At 36.5% G+C, this 15,287-nt stretch overlaps 1 protein-coding gene across 5 annotated transcripts in view; it reads right to left on the bottom strand.

The window, feature by feature from the left end:
• Positions 1-15,287, bottom strand: part of NFIB (nuclear factor I B) — a 258,003-nt gene that overhangs the window by 32,147 nt on the left and 210,569 nt on the right. For 2 of the 5 annotated variants that reach the window (XM_010587941.3, XM_010587943.3), the window contains exons 7-10: positions 12,473-12,607; positions 7,662-7,846; positions 3,417-3,582; positions 161-243 (exon numbers count right to left, since the gene is read on the bottom strand). In XM_010587941.3, coding sequence (XP_010586243.1) covers positions 161-243; positions 3,417-3,582; positions 7,662-7,846; positions 12,473-12,607 — 569 coding nt within the window. The remainder of the gene's footprint in view (positions 1-160; positions 244-3,416; positions 3,583-7,661; positions 7,847-12,472; positions 12,608-15,287) is intronic. The other 3 variants (XM_010587944.2, XM_010587945.2, XM_010587942.3) reach the window with 2 other exon arrangements.

Here is a 15,287-nt window from a genome sequence, read left to right as displayed (position 1 = left end):
CAAAGAATAAATGAGAAAATATTTTGGAAAATGAAATGATCAATTTCTGTCTCATAAGCCCCATGAACCCCGTTCTGAGTCCAGAGCTGAGAGGCAGCGTGGAGGAAAGCACCGATCTGAAAGCATGGCTACACCATCACACCTGGTGAAACTTGCCCACCTGTTGCTGATGTAGGAAGGATGGGTCTCTTGGGCTTAGTCCCACATATCGATTGGCTTGAGATGTGCCTGAGGCTGTGTAGGCTGATTAAGGAAGAACAAAAACAAAGATAAAAATTGTGAACTACAGAATGAACACCCTGTCCATGTATAAGAAACCCAGAGAAGTGGGATTTGCAACCAAAAAAAAAAAAAATTTTTTTTTAAGTGTCTCCATTTCTCTTCTCTCTTTTGCCTGAGTGAATACTACCAAGTGACAGAAAAGAAATGGTGGTTGACTTCCAATCAACTAGTTTACCCTCCCCAAAAAGAATCTATCCAGTAAACCATATCCCATCCTTTGGTGTGGGCATCTCACACTTACGTGCTCTGTTTATAGTCCTACAGAAGTACCGAAAATACCGAGGATTGGCTAAATAAGAGGAGCCTTTCCTAGCTGTACCTTTTTACCAGAAATTTGGTGTCTAATAATGGAATAATCAATGACGGTCTGTGATTGTGAATGTAAAAGCAGACTGAATGTCTGTCAGGAAAAAGTGAAAGCTTTATAATAATGGGTTTTAAGCCAACATGCTTGATGATATGAGATGAAAACTTTCACTTAAAGAGATAAGGAAATCTAACATTACTAATATGAACCAAGAGCCCATTTTTATTGTATTATGTAGCATAAAATAGCTCAGTATTCTATTTAATGTGAAAATGATCTGAAGCTTAAAAGAGATGTTTTATTAAAAAAAAAAATTTATATCTTTATTTTTCAGTAAGCACAAGACATCCATTTGTATTTACTGGTCCAGGAAGGGGTTGATGGCATTTTTTAAATACTTTGCCATGAGGTAGTAAATACATGCGGTGAATGTGAACAGAATGCTAAAATTGCTAAGGCCTCACCTTGCAAGTACTTTTTGGTACGAGCGCTTTTGGGTACAGAGTGAATTTTTCACGGAGAATGCTCCCTAGTGCTAAGGATTTTCCTTCCTTTATGAAAGGAATGTATCTAATGTATTTATTTCTTCCCAGCACTAAAATTCCATTGCTCCAGGTCAGGATAAGCAGAAGAACTACATTTTGACCATACATTTACATTTATAGTTCTGATAAAAGTTTAAAATGTTTTCTTTAAAACTATTAGTGAGGAATCCAGATATTAACTTCAAAGTGACTTTTTAAGAAAATCTACATGTTAGTTTCTGCCATGTTCTTTTGAAGGACTAGAGAATTTGATCCATTTAGGATTTTTTTGGCCCAATTCTTAAAAAACACTGAAGATGCTCACAAGTCATCTTTTAATTACTCCTGTATAAAGTGCTGATACAAGGGTAGCTGTATGTAGCTGGTGTTTCCTACTAGATCTCCAGGCTTCCGGAAACCAACAAAGAGCATGGATGCCAGAGAAGAGTGTCGCCCATACAGAGAGGGCATGGGGTCTGTGCCACTGTTCCTTTTCAACTGTGAGAAAGAGGTTGTCTTGGCCTCTCGGTGTTGTTTTTACTGACTTAACAATTCAATGACCAGTTTCTGATTATCAGTGTTGCCTGGAGACATGGAGTTGTAAGTTAATTTGTTTATAGAAAAGAAAAACTACTCACTATATTTCTTTTACTTAGGAGAAATGGGAAGTTGCCATCATTTTATACAATCAAGGTATTCTTTTTGAATATATTCTAATTTTAAGAGATCTGATCCCTTTCTGATCAACTTATATATGAGTATAAATCCATTCATTAAAAGGCTGAAATGAATTGTGATCATTTGGGTCTGATCCTCCCCTGAATCTCATCTATTAATGTTACTATAAGAATAAGCACCAGAAGTTTCCAGAACTAGGTTTTAATCATTTATCCTATGATAGTCTTGTACTAGTTTTTTTTTTTTTTTTAAGTGCGGTATGTGTGTGTTTTAATCTTTGTTTTCTAATTACTTTTATTTAAAATGGTAACTTTGCCCAAAGATTAAATAATAACACTGTTAAAATTTGGACACATCGTTTTAGTGACTGTGATGTACACAGTTAATCTTTACAACAAAAGAACTTTTGGTCTTCTTGACTGGGTCTCCCCCATCGGTGCATGTAGTCACTAGTATAGAACCCTCTAGCAACAAACAAGTGACTAAGCATCGATGACTATTTATAGGCATTACAAGCCTCTGTGGACTTACCTGTCTCTGGGAGTCCACGAATTTTGAGGAAAAAAAGACTGAATTCACTGTATACTCAACGCACTGCCTATTTTGGGGGGGAGGGGAACAAATAGGGTTCTTTCCTAGTGGATCTTTCCAATGGCTGGGAAAGGAAGAGCCAGTGGTGCCTCTGGAATTTCACATAGTAATTTCTAGAGCATGGAGGTTTTCTTGCTCTAGGAAAGGAACGAAAAGGTCTGAATTTAAGAGATATATACTGATGGGGAGCATGTTAATTTCTCCTGACTGGGGTCCTGTTTACTCCACTTTACCAACTTGCACACATCAGACCCAGTTCTACAAAGCTAGAAGTTTGCTGAAGCCAATTAAAAATTAATTCCTCGAACATTTCTGTATATTCTATATGAAGAATCAAAGGGATCGCTTGGCTCACAAGTGTACGTGACATGCAACCGCACTAGCTAAATCTCTGACGTTTAAAATGGCAGGGCCGTGCTTAAAAGCATAGTATCTGATGTACCATGATAGGCAAAATAATAAAAAAAAGTTTAAAAAAAAAAAAGGGTCACAGATAATGAAAGTACAGGTAGCTTGCATGTGCCCCATACTCAGCTCTGCAATGCTCTTGCCCGCACCCTACACTGTGTGACTGTTTCTAACAACAACATAACCTACAGTAATGTAAACATGAAATTATCTCACAGAGGTACTGATTCAGTTTGTCTCGTGAAGGGACTTGATTTCTACGGGAATGCTCAAATAAGTAACAATTATCTAATCTCTCTTTGGGTGATATAAAAAACCTTGCACACTACGTTGTTATTCAGTGCAATTTAGATGTATACCTTGAACAAGCAGGCATGACTGATTATTTTGTAATAGCTGTTTACTCAAATAAGTAAGCGTCTCCCTTTCCAAAAATGATGTACTGATTGAAATTTGATAAGAGAGAGCACGTGACAGCCAGGCCACAGACATGCCTGCCAGTTCCACATAAATGAGAAATCTCCATCTGGTCAGGTAGCTAGAAAAGTTGCCATGTTTTCCACCTTGGATCAGATATCCAATGGTGCCTTCGATGGACATTTCTCATTTCCTACAGAAATACTTACTGGTTGCTGTAGGTGAAGCTGCCTCACCTTCAGTGGATGTAGTGATGGGTTTAGTATCTGTCATGGTCAGGGTCACAGGTCGCACTGCACTGGGATGGGGAGAGGGAGCCAAGACAGGAGTGAAATGGCCAGGCACTTTCCCTACTACTTGACCACTGCTGTTAGGCTACAAAACAAAAACAGAATGCCGGGTGAAGCAATCCAAAAGGCAGTCATCTTGTCCAACAACGCCACTCCGCACACTGCCACGTTGACCCTGCATACTGGGCGTGATGGCCACACAGGCCTCTCTCAAGTCTGAGTCAGAGTGGCCAGTCAACAGTTAGTAGTAATAAGAATCAACAGCATTTAAGAGAAGTTTTTCATCTTCAAGGCATTTTGTATAGGTTAATTCATCTTTACAACACCCCTGAGAATCAGACAGGTTTGGTCCTTTTATTTAGTAGGCTAGAAAACACAAGCAAAGATTTAAATGACTAGCCTAAGGCTAAAATGGAAGCCCTTACTGAGCTAGCTAGAATTGGAACCCAGTGTGTCCTTATTCTTTGCTCTTCATTCTCTACAATGAGTCAGTTTTGGCTTCTGGAAGTTTTCACCTAAATGATGACATCACTGACAGAAGGGAACACAAAAATATCTGGGAGATTAAACACATCAAATGCTGTAGTTCCCATCGATTATCCTCAAGGCCCATTCTTCTACCTTCAAAAACTCGAGCTCTCTCTCACACAAGCACACTCAGACACACATATTAGGCAGTGAAGAGTCTAGGATCTCCATTTATCTTTAGGTGATTTAGTCATACACGCAGATAGAATGAGATCTAAAGCCTCTAAAATTTCAAATCCACACAATGATATAAAATGCTGAACTAGGACTGACCGTACATAGATCTACGAGTGAAAGATTCTGAAAGTAAATTAAAATGTACTGAAGTAAAACAGAGAAAAATCAAATTATTATTTGAGTTACTCTTCCATTGTTGTATGTGGAAAGTTACATACAATAACTAATTGTCGACATTTCTGGGAATTCACTCAGAAAGTCCCCTGGCCAATGATAGAAAAGATATTATTATCTGTGTTTTAGTCCCTGGGTAAAAAAAGAGTTTAGGTGGTAGCAGACAAATCCTAAGGGGTACATTGTATGAAGGAATACTGGAATATATTTTCCTAGACAGAGAATGCTATTCTTTATCAACGCTCATGTTAGGATTCTCCACTGCATCACGAACATAACAGTTTGCTAGAACGTTCTCTTCCACAAATATTTGGTCTTTATCATCCGAACCGTTCAAGGTAAAGGGGGCAATGAAGCAGAATATTTATCTAAATACCTGCACATAAACCACAAGTAGACATTTCTCTAGAGAAAAAGATAAACAGCGAATAACACTTAAATATTGTGAGTCAGAGACATGATCTAAGTCTTTGGTTGAGTTCCTCAGAGGCTGCACTATTTATTCTAGAAATAAAATGGACTTCTTGAATATCCTGACTATTCATCATGTGTAATTTTAGGTATTTAACATTATGTCATGAAAACTGACCACAGTTTCCCCTTGTGGAAACCTATTGGAGGGTTATATCTTAACTGATTTTATTTAAAATATTCCATTGAATAGCATGACTGTCTGACTATAATTGTACAGCAGTAAAGCAATTAATCTCCCAATTGCTGTGGGGAGGAAAAGGTATTTCAGTTGCTTGACTTAATCAAAATGAGTACAGTGTTGGGGGATATTGGGAAGGAACAATTTACTATAGGGGAACCAGTACTCATTTTCTTCAACTTCTAGAACGAGAAAGGTAAATATCAAGAGTCCTATTTTGGAATACAAATGAAATGGTTTTGAGTTAGAGTTAAAAAATCAAAGAAGATACGATGTTCCTACAAAAACAAATTTGAAGTGTAGTATAAAGATCCATTTCTCCTTCCAAAGGGAAAAAGTAGGTGGTTTCTAAAGCGGACCATCAGCTTCTGGTTATTGGAACGTTACAAGTGACTGCTTTATATATCCTACTAACAAAAGAAGAAAGGTCTCATTTTTTCATTGGTGGTACATTCAGTGATGAAAAAAATGTTTCGGGATACAGTGTTTACCAAAGCGTTTTGAAAGCACCTACCTGAGAGAGTGGAACAGAAGCAGAATGAGAGTAATTTCTAGAAAATGCTTCACAGAATAGGATAACACCCTGCCCATTCTGCAAGCTCTGCCCACTGGAATGGAATCACAGTCCACGTAAACTGACAAACCTTCCTCTCACTTAAATATAATAAAAGTGACAAAGCAAAGGATTCCTGTGCCCCTGCAGATAAGTTTTTTGAAACTCAGGGTAAAAAAATGTGAAAGTTATTTTTCTTCAGTTTTCTACTAATTTAAGCAGATGAAGCTACACCATAAAGTTTCTGTCTCTTAAGACCGTTAATAAATGAGCTTTCACACTGCAGATACGAAAAGAGAGAGGTCTACCTGAAGATGAAGCTGACGTTGAATTCGAAAGGATTATCCTACTCAGTACACTGCTCCTATTATACAAAATCCTGGGAAGGGATTTTTTTTTTTTTCTATTAATTGAGATGAGAGTAAGATGCTTCTCTAAGAAGTTGGATCTTTACCTTGAAAATGTGAAGAAAAACTGAGAACAATATAGGTAGATTATCACCTAATATGCCCTCTTAACTTATAAAGAAATTGAAATGTACTTAAAACAAGCACTGAATAATTAAAGAAATGCATAACACTAAGGGCCTGATTTCAATTTGCATAATTTTTCCCCTAACAGTGCCTAATTAAGACATCAGTTAAAAAAAAAAAAAAAATCCAATGGAACTTGAAGATTTTCCACACTGAATTAACGTTAAGGACTTTTAATGGATGTCTTAATTAGACTTTGTTATTCATGGAAATTCTACACAAATTAAAATCAGACCTTGTATGCAGTGTTCCCAGCTGAGTCTAGCAAAATGCTCTATGGAACGGAGACGTTTGAATCCATGCTCTGACAGCAAATTTAATTTCTAAACTGATATACTAAGATCCCACTGTTTTACTGAGTTGTCTTTATTGTTAGAGTCATTAAAAGTACTACACCATTTAAACATTTTCTTCTAAAATACCAACAGTAGGTTTAACTTCAAATCCGAAATTCAGGAACACTGGTTTAGCATATCAGTCAATGGGCCTAAGTAAAGGTAACTTTTTAAGTAACCCCAAGATTGCTGGATATGCTGTTACTGAAACTCAGGCGTTCAGAGAGGTCCATTTTGCTTCATCTTAACAAGTACATTAAGTCTGAAGGGACTCTTTCCACACCTTTTGTTTTTAATTCTGAATTAATATGCATATCCTATTTATTGCCATTTTAATAACTAAACAGCAGTAATAACAGAATGTTTGTAAACATCCTCAAAGCATTAAAAGGCATAAGAAGGAGTGGACAGCAGTCTTGGAGGTAAAGCAGCAAAGCCAAATACCAGACCATAAGATCAAAATGACATTACCACTGATTTTGGATATGACAGTCACTGACAGCACCCAGCACTGGCACAAAGACTATCTATTCTTCTTACCAAATCCCTACCAAATGACCTCTCCATAGCAAGGAGCCACAACTCTGGTGAGTGAAAAATACGCATGAGTCACTACACTTACCATGAATCTCTAAAACAAATGTATAATGTTTACAAAAGAAAAGAAAAAGATGCTTCTAGCACTGTCACTCATTATTATATGGAGTCATGTCTGTGCAAAGAATACTCAAGTAGTCATCAAACACTGAAAATGTTTATATTAGCGAAGCTTATTTTAATGCCTAATAGTTGGCCTATAAATACAACTGCAAGTTCTTTTGTGTGTGTTTATTTTAGCACATACCTTGCACCTGCCTAAAATAAGCACTTTGCTTCTGTGTCAAACCAGGTATTTCAGAGGTGCGAACTCCAGCTCAGAGCTTTTTTTTGTCAGTGTACTTGCTGTATAATCTTTCTCTTCAGTCAATGAAAACCCAAAAACATCAAACCAAAAACATCGTCACAAATATGCCCCTTTGGGGCAACACACTTCCTACCTGTCATTCAGCCACATTTAAATGAAAATTTATTGAGTCATCGAGACAGTTCCTGAAGATGGATTTCAAAAGCTTGATGTTCTGCCAGACATGCTGTCTGACTAACCTTCATGCCTTAGAGTTAGCCCTGTTCCATACCCTTAGGCTCTAATCTTATTTTCTCTCTCATTTTTACCTGGCTGGTCTGCGGACTGGACGGGTCATAAGAAGGTACATAGTTCTTCAGAGTATCCTGAGGATTCAGGTGGGGAGGATATCTGATTGTTGGATGAGAAAAGTAGCTCGATGGGGCTGGAGGAAGGATAGCTTGTGTCGGAAATGGCAACGGTGAGGGTGGAGGTGGAGTTCGAGTTGAGATGACTGCAGAAGAGAGAAAAGGAAAGGTTGATTTGTCAGCTGTGAACCTATATAACCGATGGTCATTCATTAATTTTTTCATGATTTAAACCGAATTCTCCTAAAATAATAATTATTCTTTTACGTTTGTTCTCAATGCCAGTACTTACGCATGCACAGACAGGACCCCCGTACTCTAGGGTACTAAGAATCCTCCTTACTAGATCCAGGAATGATTACCAAAAGAAGTTTCTCTTTTATGAGTTATGCCATTGCTGGTTAAAACACTTCTTTGAGCAAAGTTATTTCCTAGCAAAAAACATTATTTATGAAATGCAGATCAAGTCACCACACGAATCAGCGAGTACAAGATCATTAGATTTTCTACCAAAATCAAAATGGAAGTGTAATCCCATTTTAAATAAATCTTTCCCCCATAAAAACCAGCTGGTGGTTGTTTAGAAGTAATACTAATAATTAATAATGAACAATGTCCTGATCACTGTATAAATGCTTATGAATATGCAACATAGGGCCTGGGAACACTTTCTCCTAATGAAAATGTTTCTTTCAAAGCCAAGAGCTCTATTCTGTAACTATTTTTCATCCTACCCTAACTTTTTCTATATGTAGCTTAAAAGATGTTGTTAAGGTAAAGCCAAGAATAAAACCCAAGCAAATGCAAATTAAAGTTTTCACATGATAACTTACCCATAAATCACATATTTTATGAATAATACTATATAAACCACATGAAACGTGAGTAACATTTAATTTTACCGAACTTTAATTCATCATTAGTATAATCATAATTTATTGTTTAATTTTCTAAATATACCTCAAGTTTTAAAGAGAGGGAAAGAAGATAATTGTATTATCATTATCTCTATCATGTTGAAGAAAATAATCACATAAGCACAAGAGTATCAACCAATATACGTAGAAGTGAAGATTAAATGTCTCTATTTAATATTTCAATCTTAGTTATAAGGAATTATGAATGTTTAATGCTTTATGACGTATCTTAGCAAACCAAACAATATGAAAAAATAATTTTTTACCATGACCTATAAATGAAATCTTCTGGACCTATCTCTAACTTTGTAATTATGTGCAAAAACCCCACAACTTTTTAAAGGATATTGCTTATCTCCCCTAAAGAAAGTTTTTCAGAAGATATAAGAAATTAAGAATATATATCATAAAAAAAAAATATAACACAGGAGAATCATAAATTCAAGTTTACGGTCATAACTTTGCTCCTTGGAATGTCTAGGGCACTTTCCTCAGAACCCTCTGGAGTAGTTGCTATAATGCAGATTCCTGAGCCTAACACCAGACCTACTGAATCAGGACCTCCATGGGTAAGGCACCGGAGTGTGCATTTTAAAGTTGTGCCCTGTGTGATCTCTTCCCCCATTGAATTTTGAGTATCCCCAGTCAAGGAACGCATTTCAGAAAACAATTTGCATATTTCTTAGAGCAAAATTCCTTTTTGAAGTATTACTTTATTTAAGAAGTATACACAGTTGAAGGTATAATTTAAGGCAGTACAAACACCCACATAAAATTGGTCATTTTGTCTTTAGTGTCTTCATCTTAGCTCAGTTTAACTACAGCTGCAAGCAAAGGAATGCCAAGACACTCTGGGGCTACCAGAAGCTAGAAAAGACAAGGAAGGATTTTCCAATGCCCTGAATTTGGACTTTTAGCCTCCCAAATTTCTGTTCTTTAAAGCCACCCAATTTGTGGTATTTTGATACGGTAGCCCTGGAAAACTAAGACAGTTATCCAATCAATAAAAGTCATTCTAGTCCTTCAAAAAGATAAAGCAGAATACAATACAGAAAATGTTTTTCTTCATTATGAAAGAATCCATCCATTCACCTGTCTATACATGCATGAATGTATTTGTTGCCTAGACTATATTAGTGCATAGCCTTCCTAATTGGCTTCCTTCCTCCAGTCTTGCTCTCTCCAATATATCCTTTGGTCCCATTCCAATGATTTTTTTTAAAACTACCACTATAATCATATAACTTCTCCACTAAAAATCTTTCAGTGGCTTCCCACTGCCCACAGAATAAAATTCCAGTGACTTCATGGCGATATAGGGCCCTAAGGTGCCTTATATTGCTATTCAGAAGGTTTTCACTGGCTAATTTTTTCAGTAGACTGCCAGCTCCTTGTTCCTAGTCTGTCTTAGTCTGGAAGTCTTTGCATGTGAAAGTTGGATGATGAATAAGAACGATGAACTGAAGAAGAATTGATGCCTCTGAATTATGGTATTGGAGAAGAGTATTGAATATACTGCCAGAAGAACAAACAAATCTGTCTTGGAAGAAGTACAGCCAGAATGCTCTTAGAAGCAAGGATGGCAAGACTTCATCTCACATACTTTGGATGTGTTATCAGGGGGGACCAGTCCCCGAAGAAGGACATCATGCTTGGTAAAGTAGAGGGTCAGTGAAAAAGAGGAAGACCCTCAACCAGATGGATGGACATAGTGGCTGCGACAATGGTCTCAAGCATAACAAAAGTTGTGAGGATGGTACAGGACCAGGCAGTGTTTTGTTCTATTATACAAAAGGTCACTATGAGTTGGAATCGACTCGATGGCACCTAACAACAACAAAGGTGCCTTAGAACCCAGTCCTCCTCACTTCTTTGGCCTCACAGCCAAGTTCTCCCCACAGGCTATGCTCTGGGCACATTAAGATGTGGTCCTTGCTGCAATGACCTCCTGCATGGGTACATGTTGCTGTCTCTGAAACACCTTCCTCCTGGTTTGTTATTCCTTCTTTATGCTGAACTCATCTTTCAAACTTGAGTTCAGAACATACCTCTCCCAGACATCTAATCCTCCTGCAAACACAGGAGATGGCTAGCCGATGACTTGGTCCCCCTATCTCCCCAGTAGACCACGAGTTCCTTCAGGACAGAAACTCTCTCTCACGTCCAAGGCATGTAAGACAAGCCCTAACATATTAGGTATTGAACAAATACCTGAGGAAGGATCAGGATGGTCCTTAGCTAGGTCTCTCATGTTTCATTATATAAAAAAGTATTGCTTAATTTTTTGCAGATTTAGAAATATCAGTATTTTAATCAAATATAATAAATGGATGATTTGACTTCTGAGTTAATTTTTTTCTAATATTCAATGTTAAAAATCTATGAAATTGCTACTGATTTATACCAGCAGTATAAGAACAAAGAGAAAAATTCTTATACCATATTAAATTATCTATTCTGCTCTTAAATTTTATATTTCCTTAATGATAACAATAAGAGCCATGCATTTTTAAAGTATAGTGATGATATTGACATACTCTTATAAACCAAAGCTAAAGACTTTAATAGATGCTATATCCTTGGAATAAAGGCATAAAAACCAGGTTTCATTGCTGCGAAGGATAAGGAATCGCCTAACTATAAATTGAAAGCAAGTAGAGTATTGGTATAGACATCAGTTCGAAGCCACCAGGCACTCTTTGGAAACTCTATGGGGCAGTTCTACACCGTCCTACAGGGTCACTATGAGTCAGAATCGACTGGATGGCAAAGAGTTTTTATAAATATTTACACATTAAACTTTCTCTACCTAAAATTCAGTTTACTCCTGTGTAGCACTTAAAAGTAGTAAGTAGAGAGTATCTAATATTGTTTATTAATTTTATCTAATTTTTAATTTTTGAGAGAGAATTTAGTATTAGTTGTAGCTTAAATAGAGACCCTGGTGGCACTGTAATTAAGAGCTATGGCTGCTAACAAAAAGGCCGGCAGTTCAAATCCACCAGCCACTCCTTGGAAACCTTATGGGTCTGTCCTGTAGGGTCACTATGAGTCAGAATCAACTTGACAGCAACAGGTTTGGTTTTGGTTTGGTAGCTTAAATTACAAATGTAAAATATTGGATTATTTTTCCTATTTTAATTAAGACAATAGACATAATATCAACTGTATTTTCCCACAAGAGGAACCCTGGTGGTGCAGTGGTTGAGAGCTCAGCTGCTAGTTCAAATCCACCAGCCGCTCCCTGGAAACCGTATGTGACAGTTCTACTTTGCCTATAGGGTCGCGATGAGTCAGAATAGACTCGACAGCAATGGGCTTGGTTTTTTGGTTTTATCCCACAGAAGGAATATGTGCATATAAAACAGCTATCGAAGAAAAAGACCTCTTTTATTTTTTGATCAATTTCATCCCCCAAAACTTATTTAAATATTGATTTGCATATAGAAAAGAACATCTATAGAAATCACGTCGTATATCTTAAAGTCTTCAGAGATACTCTAAACTCAGCAACATACTTGATCATGAATATTTTCCTTAGTAAAATATTTAGAATTAGGACCAGTGCTGAAGCTACAGTTAACTATGTAATCTGTGTTTTCTAATTCCTTTTGATTGTGAAACTTCCAATAAAGGCAACTTAAAAATACATGTCTAAATGTTTTTAAATTGTATGGCTCTGAAAATCTTTTCTCACAAATTGATAAAAAAGCTGTTAACTATGGCCTCCCTCCCCTCTTTGGATGAGAAAGCATGGTCACCATAGCTATAATTATAAACATTTGCTCCATATCTTGAGGGTGTGGACCCCACAGACAAGAGGGAGGCTTTTCCTCAACGCCTGAAACTCCTCACCGCTGTGTGCAACTCCAGGAATTCCGGGGTGGTGGTGCTGGGGGAAAGTGCTCAGTCTGGGGGAAGAATCCTGTGGAGATGTCGAGCTGAACAACGGCTTTTCAGGCTTCTTCATAGTAGTTGGAGAAGACATATCTACAAAGGAAGAGGGAAAAAAAAAATCTTTATGACCTCCTTAAGCTCTAACATCCACGTCACATAATGAGAGATTTCATTTTCCAACATTTTAGTATTTTTGTATGTTGGCTGGCTCTTTTATAAAACGTATACTAAAAACAAAAACTGACAGTCTCTATTGATGTTAACGCAAGGCTTCATTTCTCTATTGATGCTAACCCAAGCCTTCATTAAAATTATCATGAGAATTATTCTAGTACTAAATAAAATCTCAAGTTCTGAAAATAAAAGTATCATGTTTCTTTTGGCCCCTTGGTTCAAATAAAGGTCTTTTTTTTTTTTTTTTTTACCTCAGCATATCATTATTAGATTTATACAATTCAGGAGTTTGTCTTTTGACCTGCTGACTACACTGTGAAAATGCAGGAAACCTGATGCAAATGTACAAAACAACCTTTGGATACACTGGTAAGTATGTCACTGGTGTAACATCTTTTACGGAAAAATCACTCACTCATTTAGCAAAAATATATATCCTTTAATTTGCTCATTTTGCATATGTTTATCGGGTTCTTTCTATTTGCTAAAGTGAGGGTGTTAAAAAAATACAAAAAAAATAAATTCCTGCTCTGCTAGTGAAGATGCAAATAGTAAGAGAAATGGCTGTCAACAGCCCAGATGGAGTAAGGGTGTTGGGAGGAGAGACACTGTCACATTTGTTGCTACATCACCTATGGCAGTGCAGAGTGCTGGTGACCACCTTGGCCTCCCCAGCTTAAGGAAGGAATCCCCAGAGGCGCCATATTTAAAACGTAATTGTGGATGACATTCCCATAGAGGAAATGTTTGGAAGAAGGGAGGCATAGAATAAGCAAGTAGTACCAGTAGTCTGTGGGATGGTGGGATAAAGAGAAGAAGAAGGAGACAGAGCAGCTTGCAGGACCCACATGGTAAAGGGCCATGGGTTTCATATGTAAATGTCTGAACCATAGCCTGATGAGGGACTGCTATTGGTTGAGGAATTACAATCACATTTATAGTTTAGAACAATTTATCCAGAAAGAAGATGGAGGATAAATCAGCCAAAATGGAGCTAGCAATCCTGGAGAACACTTCAGATGACACATTAATTAATACATTCATTTCATATATAGATATCCAAGGCCTAATTTATATCAGACACTGTACTAGTTGCTAAGGACACACTGGTGATCTAGAGTCAGCTTCTGCCTTTATAAAACTTAAAAATCTAGTAGGGGATACAGACAAATAAAAAGGAATTACAAGGCACTGTAAGTGTTATGATCAGAAAAGTATTCAGGGTCTGCATTCATTCACTCATCCATCCATTCCACAAACATTTAATACTGCCAAAAGATAGATCAAGAGAGCCTGAAATAGGAGTAGGGGTGGAGCTAATGCAACAGACAGGTAAACGGAAGTAATCTAATTCATTGAATAGCTGGATGTAGATCTTCACATTGGGTGACTAATAGATTGCATGGCACAGTTAGCTGGAACAGGGAATTCAGGAGAAACTGGTTGGTAGAAGAGATGTGTCCTGTTTTAAACACCTTCAATGTTGATTTTTATGAAGGTTTATACATTTATGATAAAACATTCTAAAAATGATAATCAAAATAAAAAAAATCTATATTTTTATCATCAAAAATATTAAGCACATACATATATAAGTAGATATAATAGTAATGGACTCCCACGTATCCATTACTCAGCTTCAACAATTATCAGCTCATGGCCAATCTTATTTCGTCTTTACCCCATCTATACTTCCTCCACCCCTGCTTGTATTACTTTAAAGCATATTTCTCACATCATATAATTTCACCTATAAATATCTCAGCATGTATCTCTAAAAGACAAGAATTAAAGTTTATTAAAAGAGTTTCAAAAAAAACCCATTATCACGCACATATATATGTGTGTGTATATATATATAATACACATATAATTTGCATTTATAATTTTGTTTTTTTGAAATGTGAAAAAGGCTTCATGGTGTTATTGATATAAGAAACCAGTTATCCTTACATTTTGCCACTGAAAAATTATGATTTGATAAAACTACTTGCTTTCAGCATGCTGGTTCTTAAAGAATGGGCAGGCTGCTGTAAAGACAGTAGGCATCATCATCTACAAAAAATGACAGGTATATTAGTAGCCTTAAGCTATAATTTGTGACTAACTAGCTGTCACTAATCTATCAGAACTTTGATGAGAGAACTATTTCCTTATATCTTCCTTAAAAAGAAATAAAACAAAAGAAATTGTAATAAAACCACAGCAACTGATGTTGCTATTAAAAAAAAAAAAAGGAAAGAAAATTTACAAGCCAAGGTTTAAAATGTAGACAAAAGAAGCTTATTTCAAAATGCCAAAAATAATTCTTAATTTCACTTAAGAGCCATGTGATTTTAAAAGATAATACTACAAATACAGATTTTTGCCTGCTCAAAATTAAACCATAGGAATAGAGACCATTAGAAGGGGAAAGAACACCGTTTCTATCCCTCTTACAAGTTTCTATCCCAAATTTTCAATTTAAAATTAATTCTTATTAAACTGATTCAAAATGGATTAAGGACCTAAATGTGCAAACTAAAACCAGAAAATTCTTAGAAGAAAAAGCAGTGGCAATCCTATCAGGCCTAGCTTTTAACAATAGATTATTTAATAT

Source organism: Loxodonta africana, chromosome 9 (genome assembly GCF_030014295.1).
Source record: "Loxodonta africana isolate mLoxAfr1 chromosome 9, mLoxAfr1.hap2, whole genome shotgun sequence".
In the NCBI taxonomy this organism is placed as follows: domain Eukaryota; kingdom Metazoa; phylum Chordata; class Mammalia; order Proboscidea; family Elephantidae; genus Loxodonta; species Loxodonta africana.
The sequence above is the reverse complement of the archived record's forward strand: the minus strand, read 5'-3'. Positions and strand labels throughout refer to the sequence as shown.